This window comes from Hyperoodon ampullatus, assembly GCF_949752795.1.
Source record: "Hyperoodon ampullatus genome assembly, chromosome: 2".
Classification (NCBI taxonomy): Eukaryota; Metazoa; Chordata; class Mammalia; order Artiodactyla; family Ziphiidae; genus Hyperoodon; species Hyperoodon ampullatus.
Window position 1 is genome coordinate 67080623 of NC_136915.1, and position 10260 is coordinate 67090882.

General features: G+C 38.3%; 1 protein-coding gene across 1 annotated transcript; it reads left to right on the forward strand.

The window, feature by feature from the left end:
- Window positions 1-226: 226 nt before the first annotated feature.
- Window positions 227-637, forward strand: LOC307048393 (histone H3.3-like; the record flags this gene model as incomplete). The annotated part of the gene is made up of 1 exon (XM_079697467.1): window positions 227-637. The coding sequence occupies one exon, from the start codon at window positions 227-229 to the stop codon at window positions 635-637; it is 411 nt and encodes a 136-aa protein (XP_079553593.1).
- Window positions 638-10260: the final 9623 nt, after the last annotated feature.

Here is a 10260-nt window from a genome sequence, read left to right on the forward strand (position 1 = left end):
AAAAAGTCGTTGGTGTATGCAAATTAGGGTACTATGACGCAGAGACGCAGCGTGAAGCGTGGGTATAAAAACGGAGGTATAGGGGGCGCCTGGAACCCAGAGTGGTTTCTTCGTTAGTCGGAGGAGCTTCTTCCGTTAGTTCGGCGACTGCGGCTCTTCATTGGGCAGCGGGAGCGGCGCGGCTGTCGGAGAAGCGGCGTAATACTTAGGCATTGGGTGAAAGAAAATGGCCCGAACCAAGCTGACTGCTTGTAAGTCCACGGGTGGCAAAGCGCCCCGCAAACAGCTGGCCACTAAAGCGGCCAGGAAAAGCGCCCCCTCTACCGGCGGGGTGAAAAAACCTCGTCGCTACAGACCCGGGACCGTTGCGCTTCGAGAAATCCGTCGTTACCAGAAATCCACCGAGCTTCTGATCGGGAAGCTGCCTTTCCAGAGGTTGGGGAGGGAGATCGCCCAGGATTTCAACACCGACTTGAGGTTCCAGAGTGCCGCCATTGGTTTGCTTCAGGAGGCTAGTGAAGCGTACCTGGTGGGTTTATTTGAAGATACTAATCTGTGTGCCATCCACGCTAAGAAAGTCACCATCACGCCCAAAGACATCCAGTTGGCTCGCCGGATACGGGGAGAGAGAGCTTAAGTGAAGGCAGTTTTTATGGTGTTTTGTAGTAAATTCTGTAAAATAAAAAAAATAATAATAATTTTTAAAAAAAGAAGAAAAAAATAATAAATCAATAAGTAGGACATGAAACCATACTACATACATTCAATATTATTGCTTCAATTCTCATCCTCTTCTCACAACACAAAGCATACTTAACAAGATCTCTATCCTTCTTATTAAAAGAGTCTGTAAGAAATGTCTTTAAAATGGTGGTCTAAGACCAAAACTGCACAAGAGACTTGTTAAAATGCAGATTTTTGAGGCAGGGCTGGTCCTGGGAATATGCAATCTGAGGGCCTCAAATAATGCCAAAGTTAGAGAATTGTTGCCCTAAAACATACAGAGGTTGACATTTCAAGCCTCCTTCTTAAGCTTTCTAGTTTTGGGGGTTTTTTTGGCACATTTTTCAAAAAAGGAATCAGTACAATGTAAAGCTAGAATGGTGAATTCAAACCCCAGGCTCCACCTGCTTCTGCTTTCAAAGTGGGATTCACTATATGGAGTAAGGTTTAGATCATTCTGATGTTTCTGCAGGAATCACTCTTCTGGAACTCCTGATTTTATCAAAGTTTTTGTGATTGTTAAATAGTCCTTCTGAATAGAAGGCAAATATCTTTCTTTTGTTAATTCTTTTTTCAAAAGTGGATTACAGTATGTTTTATCCTACTGTGGCCTTAAAAGAAAACTCATCACAAACCTTTATCTGTTGGAGTACTTTGTACTCTGAAACATAATGAAACATTTGGAACTTTCAAGAACAATCTAGAAATTTCAGCCTTGCAAAAAATTTTTTAATACACTAGGATCTGGATAAACAAATCCTTCTGTCTAGGCTGAGTTAAACCAGATAACTGTCCTAGTGCACTAATCCAGATTTGAAGTAATCTATGGCCCTGTCCCACTTCCATAACCAACAGTCTTGGAGAGGCACACACTACTTTGCCTCAGTAAAGCCATTTTTTCCCACCCTGGGGGGAAGCCATCCTCCTTGGCTATCATCTCAGTTGGTTCACTTATTTTTTAAGAAGTTAAATGATTTGGCTTCTATGTAACTGGAGGGGTTCAATTATCTTAAAAACCTCACTGGCTTCTTATCGGGTATCTTCAACAGTGACACACATGAGGACAAAGAATATTTCTCTGAAGGTCCTCAAGAAGGTGGATCTCTCTTAAAATTACTCAGGCCTCAATACTCAACCTCTCAGCAAGGATAGGTGTCCTTTCTGTAAGAGGAAAAGTCAATAGTCAGCAAATGTTTATTGAGTTAGAGACCTAGGTCTCAAGGAACAAGAATGAATAAGGCTTATGACTTTGCCTGAAGTCATGAGTGGTAGACAACACTTATTTTAGTGGCTGTGATACAACATGATGGCCCCATTAGTAGGTGTCGAGCAAGGAGCTGTAGGAGCCCCATGCAGGAAATGATTAGTCTGCCTGAGAGGTGAGAACAGTGGTAGAGGCTCAAAGCAAGGGTTGGTTGGAGATGCTTTCCAATGTTTGAAGGCATCTTTCTTGTTTCACATTCTAGGTGGGAGGGGAATGAGTGGTGGGGAGAAAGGTCTACTTGTTCATTTTCCATCTTAGGTGGAGTATTTGACTTCTGGAGTTAAAAGCTGGCATTTCTGAAGTTTCATTTAATATTAGTTTTATGGTTTCAATTGTCAATGATTTAAGATGTCCCAGATGATCTCTTTTACACTTTGGTTACACATTGTGATGGTACTTCGATTGCTACTGCAAAATGGCTGAGCCACTTTCCAAATTTTGAAAAGCAGGTCATCAATCCAAAGGGTGTGACATTGAATTTATATACAACTGAGAACTGCAAATGCAATTTTAGCCCCAGACTTTTTATCTAAGCAGTTTGCCAGAACCCTTTGCATAAATCAATAGTTAAGGTTATTTTTAAAGTTCCCCAGTGATCTAATGATGCAACTTTTCTCGTTATTGATTATGCGTAGACATCGGTAATCTATACAGTGTCTAATCAAATTGTCCAGTTTATATGCTGAGAACCCTGGAGAAACCCAGAAATTTTCAGAGAAGGGTTAATTACCTCTAGAAATGTTAGTTCTTTCACGTCACCAAATAATTCCTTATGAACTCTATAAGGAGGTAATCTATGTGCTCTTTTAGGTCTTTTGTCCATAGTATCTTGTGACAAAATAATTCTGCTGGTTTTGCTCTGAATCATTTCTGAGAGCTTAACACAGACACAATTCCTTCCTCATCAGACCGAGGAATGCCCTAAAACTTCCTTAGTCACTCCAGGCTGCATTCTTTCAGGATAACACCAGTGTATATGTAACTGTTGCTTTCTCTAATTCTGGTTCATCACAGTGGTATATAACAATGCCCACCTTTCATGGAGTGGACTACAATTACAGCATTTAATGTACACTATTAATTTTGATCCTCAGGAAGAATATATATAATATATATTTACATAATATATATCTGTAAAGAGCAATGTATATATTGCTCTTTACAGATGGTATTGGAACCACAGTGCAAGGGCAGTAACCCAAGGTTACTAAACAAGTGAGTAGTAAGATTAGGATTTTAACTAGTCTTTGGTTTCCAAAGCCTATTTTTTTTTTTTTTTTTTTTTTTTTTTTTTGTGATATGCGGGCCTCTCACTGCTGTGGCCTCTCCCGTTGCAGAGCACAGGCTCTGGACGCTCAGACTCAGCGGCCATGGCTCACGGGCCCAGCTGCTCCGTGGCATGTGGGATCCTCCCGGACTAGGGCACGAACCCGTGTCCTCTGCATTGGCAGGCGGACTCTCAACCACTGTGCCACCAGGGAAGCCCCAAAATCTATTTTGATAAAACTCATAAAATAATTCTTTTGTTTAGCTAAGTCCCTTGCCTATTTATATAGACCACTTTAAATTTATTAAGTTTACTAGTTAGAAATATTGTGATTGCTGATGATAAAAACCCAACTCAAACTTGTTTAGTCAAAAATGGGAATCCATGTGGGTTCAGTTGTCTGCAGGAGAAAGCAGTGGTGCATCTGAGGATAGACACACTGGAGTCAGGGACTCTTGCTCTGCCAGACCTCTCTTTCTCTCCATCTCTTGCCTTTTCTCTTTGCACACCAGATAACAAATGCTGGTAAGAATATAGCAAAAAGGGAGCCCTTGTACACTGTTGGTGAGAATGTAAGCTGGTACAGTCATAATGGAAAGGAGTATGAAGGTTCCTCAATAAATTAAAAATAGAACTACTATATCATCCATCAATCCAACTTCCAGGTTTATATCCGCAGGAAATGAGACCATTAACTTAAAGGGATATCTGCACCCCCATGTTCATTGCAGCATTATTTACAATAACCAAGGTATGGAAACAACCTAAGTGTTAAAAACAAATGAATGGATCAAGAAAATGTGATACACACACACACACACACACACACACACAGAGAATATCATTCAACATTAAAAAAGAAGGAAATCCTGCCATTGCAACAACACGCATGAACCCAGAGGGCATTGTGCTAAGTGGCATAAGCCAACAGAGAAGGACAAATACTGTGTGGTATCACTTACATGTGGAATCTAAAAAAAAAAAAAAAAAAGGGAAGTCAAACTCATAGAGTATAAAAGCAGCTGCCAGGGACTGTGGGGTGAGGGAAATAGGGAGAGGTTGCTGAACAGTATAAACTTTCTGTTTTAAGATGAATAAGCTCTGAGTGTCTAATGTATAACATGTCAACTGTAGTTGACAACACTGTATTGTATAATTGAAATTTTCTAAGAGAATAGACCTTAAATGTTCTCACAAAAAAAGAAAAGAATAAATATGTGAGGTAAAGAATGTGTTAAACAAATGCAAAATGACTTCCTCCACTTGGTGGGAAACAAAGCCTCTAGCAGTATCCTTGCCTGGTTTGGATCACATGCTCCTTTTTAGACTCATCACTGGTGGCCAAAAGAATGGGGTCCTACCACAGGCAGCCCTCATTAGAACCTCTACGTTTATGAAGTCAGGGAGAGAGAAGTTTCCAAAAAGAAGGGAGAAGAAGTTTCCCAGAAGGAGGGTCGCATGGACCCCATACTGGGAAACTTTGCTGAGATGACTAAATAGAAATCTCCAGCCACCTTGTCCCTAATTTTATAAGGGGATCTCCTTGAATAATTTTTGATTTACATCTTCATAAGGATAGAAATGCATTTACCATGCCCCTAATTTAAATCATAATTTCTGATTTTCTTATGCCCTAACCACATTTCCTTATGCTATGTCTCACCTAGCACGATGCCTAGTACCCAGCAGATGTTCAACCCTTATCTTGAAAGTATAAATACATTTTACCCATTCTACCTTCATCCCACTGCTTCACTTGCAAAATAATGTATTTGACACTATTACCCCTCTAAAATAATATATTAAAGTGGTAAGAATTCTGTGGTTTTCCCCAAGAAAATAATAGTCGTAAACCTAGTTCTCACCCCAGGTCTGCAGCCTACTAAATGACTTCAACCTCCTGACATTGTGGATAAGATTGTATGTAACTGGAATAAAAACCAAGGCAAGGATTCTCATAGAAAGAACTTTAATCCATCAAGCAAAAGTAATAAAAAGCAATTCACATCTTTATTAGAGACTCCTAGAAAATATATAAGGAAATCTAATTTGTAACTCTGACTACATATACTTAAATTTTTTTCTTCATTCCTCTTGTTCTTAATTTTAAAATATTTATTAAATATCTCTTATGTGCCACGCATGCTTCTATAGTGGACAAGGTTTCAATGCCCCTAAGGGCTTGTAAATCTTCCATCCCTCCCCTTGCGCTCAACTCTTAACCTCAAACGGACTGCCAAGTGCAGCCAGATGGGGCTCTTGATTTCCATGGCCTCCCCCTCCCTTTCAAGGTCTTCTTTAATAGTGCGCTTTTAAAAAGGTTTTTTTCTAACAAGTACCTTGATCTTTAGATGCAAGATCTAGTGACCCAAAGGCAGCTCTTACCCTCCCTAGGACCTGGTGGGGATGGGGATGAAGAAAGAGCTGCTCTGCAAAGGATGGCTTTTCCTTAGTACATGGAACAAACTGTAAACACTGTAACAGATAGTCATTATCTTTTCTGTTAATTGCATGACATTTTAAAAAGCGTTTTTCTATGTTTCAGAAACTGAAGAAGGGGAAAGAAGCGGGGGAAAGGAGGGGGAAAAATCATAGAAAATATGAGAATCGTTGGCAGCTGAGGAAATGAGAGAGAGAAGAGATTCCCTGCAACCTCTCTGCTTCCTGCCCTCTTGTCTCCCCAAGTGCCTTGTATGTCAGCCTTCCTCTTCCATAGGCAACTGTTGTGAAGGCTCCATGGTGTACTTTTCTCTTACCACTGTCTGCTATTGACAGCACAGAATTTAGTTTTGAAAAGGTGTGTAGTGGGAGGAAAATGCAGAAAAATGATCGAATGCAAATGGAATCATAGGAATTAACCAGGAGAATGGCTTAAAATAATATTCCAGGTTTTGAGGTCATTGACGGTCTCCTTTAATCTGCTGGAGCCTAATCTAGTAACTTCACTTGGCTTTCCCAACCAGACATCTCTTCTCCAAATATACCAGAAGAAAGCAAACTGACAGCTTTCAAATGGCCAATTTTCATGTACATTGATGAAATCTATAGGCTTTATTTCTTGAAGCCCAAGACTATTTCTTTCTATATATGTATATCAAGAATACTTTTGAATTCTTAAGTGGAGTAAACTTGTATTTGAAAGAAATGCATGTTTAACTTGTTTCAGGGTGAAAAGCAGAACTGTCTTTGAGATGATACTAAAGCACTGTGAGGCGACCACGTGTATTTTCAAATCAACTTTGAAGAATTCATGAAACCTGGAAAGGGTGTAATAGCACACTGCCTATAGCCGAGCCTCACAAAAGCTTATCACAAGGTTAGAAGAAATTCATGTAAACTCACATGAACATCAGAAGTTTCCTCTTACTGGGAAACTTTTGCAGTTTTGGAAGTCCCTTATAATTTAAAGACCTGGGTTGCAGCTTAGCTAATAGGCATCTAAATCTGGCACTAGAAGCAGATGAGAAGATATTTCAGTATACCTGGCCAGAACCTCATCATTAGAATTTCTGGATACATTCTTATTTTTGAAAGTTGCCTCACTCAAACTGAGGCAGTCTTTTAAATTTCTGTCTAAATTGGACTGGCATCTTCAGGTATATTGGCAGCATTTTAAAAGCCACTTATTTTAAAGAATATGTGAATTTGAAAAAAAAGCATAGTATATGCAGACTGCTGGATCAGGAAAGTTCCTTGCAGAGTGTCTGGATGTGTTTTATCTATAGTATTTGGCAAATACCTAGCTGTCACTCAAAAAAGACAGCTAATGTTCAGGTTAATCTAAAATACCTACTTGAAGTCTGATTTATTTTTTCCAAGTTGGTCTGGTAACTAAACAGTTTGTATTTGTGGGATGGGAGGGAGGGGAATGAAGGAAGTGTTTCCAGTAATTTAATTTAATTCCATATACTTTAAAATTTACATTGAACATTAGAGAGCTCTTCAAGCAAATGAATATTAGTCTGCCATTTAACATTAAATTTAATGTACATAAGTCCCCAAATCAGTTTGACACTAAACAGGACAATAAATAATCATTCTTAGTGTTAATCAACTCAGGCCCAGATTCATCTTTATTTTAAACCATGAATAACCAAATTACTGATGACTATGTTTGCTGATGGAAGCTATTGTCTTAGTCTATTTGGGCTGCTAAATACCAGAGACTAGGTGGCTTATAAACAACAGAAATTTACTTCTTACAGTTCTCAAGGCTAGGGAGTCCAAGATCAAGGTGCCAGCAGGTTAGATGTCTGATGAGGGCCTGGTTTGTACGTGATGCCTTCTCTCTGTCTTCATGTGGTGCAAGGGGCTAGAGAGCTCTGTGGCATTTCTTTTATAAGGGCACTAATCACCTCCCAAAGACCCCCCCATACCATCACATCGGGCATTACGTTTTCAATATATAAATTTTGGGGAGACACAGACATTAGACCATAGCAGCTGTGGATCAGAAGTCAACAGGATTTAGGGGTTTGAGGTAGGGTAGTTTTTCTGGGAGTTTGTAAAGATCTTTCATGGGGCTAAAGCAGAGCCAGAATTCACTTTATTGGTATTTGAAATGTATCCTTAGTGTATAATGGAGGTTTAGGACACCTGACTCTACTGGATGATGTTGATTGCCTAACCTGGATCTTTTCTTCTTCTCCCTTTTTATCAGAACTTTGATTTTGTTTGGGTATTTCCTCCTCCTGCATGTAATCATGTGTTTTGGGTGTAGCTCACCCCAAACCTGGCTCTAGGGGTGGGCCTAATTGGCTGAAATATAAGCCTCACTTCCTTTGTTAATATTTGCTTGAGTGATAGACATGTGACTCAACTGTGGACAATGAAACCAGAGAAAAAGTCTGCTGGGTCAGGGTAGGAGAGGGGTTCTGAGGAACATTCCTGAGAAAGAGTTATAAGAAGATATATTTCTCTATTTCTCTGAATGTTATTGTATCTGGATGTGATGCCTGGAACAGCTGCAGCTGTTTTGCTACCATCCTGAGGATAATGTGATACTGAGAAAGGCACAGAGGAATTGGAAAGAACCTGGGTCTTTGATGACAATCATAAGCCACTGAATCAACTAACTACCTCTAGACTTCTTCCTTTGTGAGATAATAAATTTTCCTATTGTTATGCTACTGGGTTCCTTTTACTGCCAGCCGAATGGACCATAACTGATAAAATTGTCCAAGGGGATTTGGAGCCTTGGTTGATTCAGTTGCTGAAATAGCTTTTCTAGTGCCAGAACTTAAAATGATGTAGGCTCTAACTATTCTATCAAAGATGAAAGGTGTATGAGACAGCTTAATTTGAGTATATGCCATTTTGAGCAAGAATCAAAGCTGTGATCTGGGGTGATCCAATAAACTTCAGTGTCACTTATTAACATGGGCTAAAAGCACCTCTATTTCTCAGGAATGCTTTCAAGAAAAATTAAATTATATAGTTTAAAAGTAGTTTTAGAAGAAAGATATGTCATGAATTCAAATAATGATAGCCCTTTCTGACCTGTCTTTATATCTGCATAGGAACAAAGGCTTATCACATTTCTTCTCCTGAGCCTACAGGGTAATCATGCATGCATGCTATTGTAATTTCAGTGGTAACAATGAAAAAAATATTTAAGGATGTTATAGAAAAAAATCTTTTTAGGGATGTACTCCCCAGATCCATTTTAATTATACTCAGACCAAATATCCACACATATGTGACATATTAAACAATATAGAATTTCAGTGCTAGACTTCTGACACACCAGTTGAGTACTCATTCTTTGATATCATGCAAAATCCATAGAATGTTTTTGAAGGAAGTTTGAAGAAGTTAAAATTTGGTTATTTTAAGAAGAGAAACATGCCATGCTTATGGATAGAAGGATTCAAATTGAAACATGCTAAATATTCATGAGCAGGAGAATGAATGAATATGTTGGAATACTTTATATAACAGTGAAAATTAACAAACAATCTATATACATTCATATAAACAGATCACATATCTATAAAGCCATGGACAGAAAAAGCAGGTTACAGAATATAAACAATATGATTGTATTAATATAAAGTATAGAACCATATGAAATGAAACTATTCTTTAGGGATACATACATTTATATAGCAAGTATTTTAGAAACTTATGATGATAGTCACATCATTTAGGAAAATTGTTACCTCTGTGTATTAGGAAAGGGAATGTGATTGGAGGGAAAGGCATATGGTACTTTAAGCTTTAACTTATATTGGAAATATTTTATTTCTTAAGTTGAATAATTAAGTTGAGTATTCACTCTATTATTTTTTACAACTTTTTGTCTGAAATTGCATAATATATTAAAAACAAAACACAATAAAAATCTCAGTTTTCTCCCCAATGGGAGTGCTAACAAATTTCCTGATTATATGAAGATGAGATTCTGACCCTCAATCTAGAAGATTCTAGATTCCCCATTCATTGTAATGTTTTCTAACTATACAGGGATGGAAGCTCCTTAGTACCTATATAAGAGAACTAGACAAACATGTGAGTTTAATCAGATTATCTGGCTGATATATCATAATTTATTATTTTTCTTTTAATACATGTCTGTTACTAGACTAGACAGTACTCTAGCAGGAAGGTGATACTATTTGGATACTCCTCTCCTGGCAAGGTAATTAAAATCATCTTTATCTTTTGTTACTGTCAGTCCATTGTCCTACTGCATCTTGCAGTAACTTCTCTTTTAAACTGTACACTGCATACCTCTCTTCCACAGCAGTTATATTTATATTTTTGTGTGTGTTTATTTTGCCAAGGTCTGTTTTCCAGACAGGAATGCAAGCTCCAAAAAGGCAGAGATTATCAGTTTTGCTCACTATTACATTCCCAGAGCTTAGTAAATTGCCTGGCAAAGAATAAGTGTTCAATATATACTAGCTGAATGGATTGAATAAAATAGAATTGCATCACTTTTTCTTTCCTTCCATAGGCTACTAACATCAAGACCTTCTCAAATTTTCCCCAGTGATATGAGAAA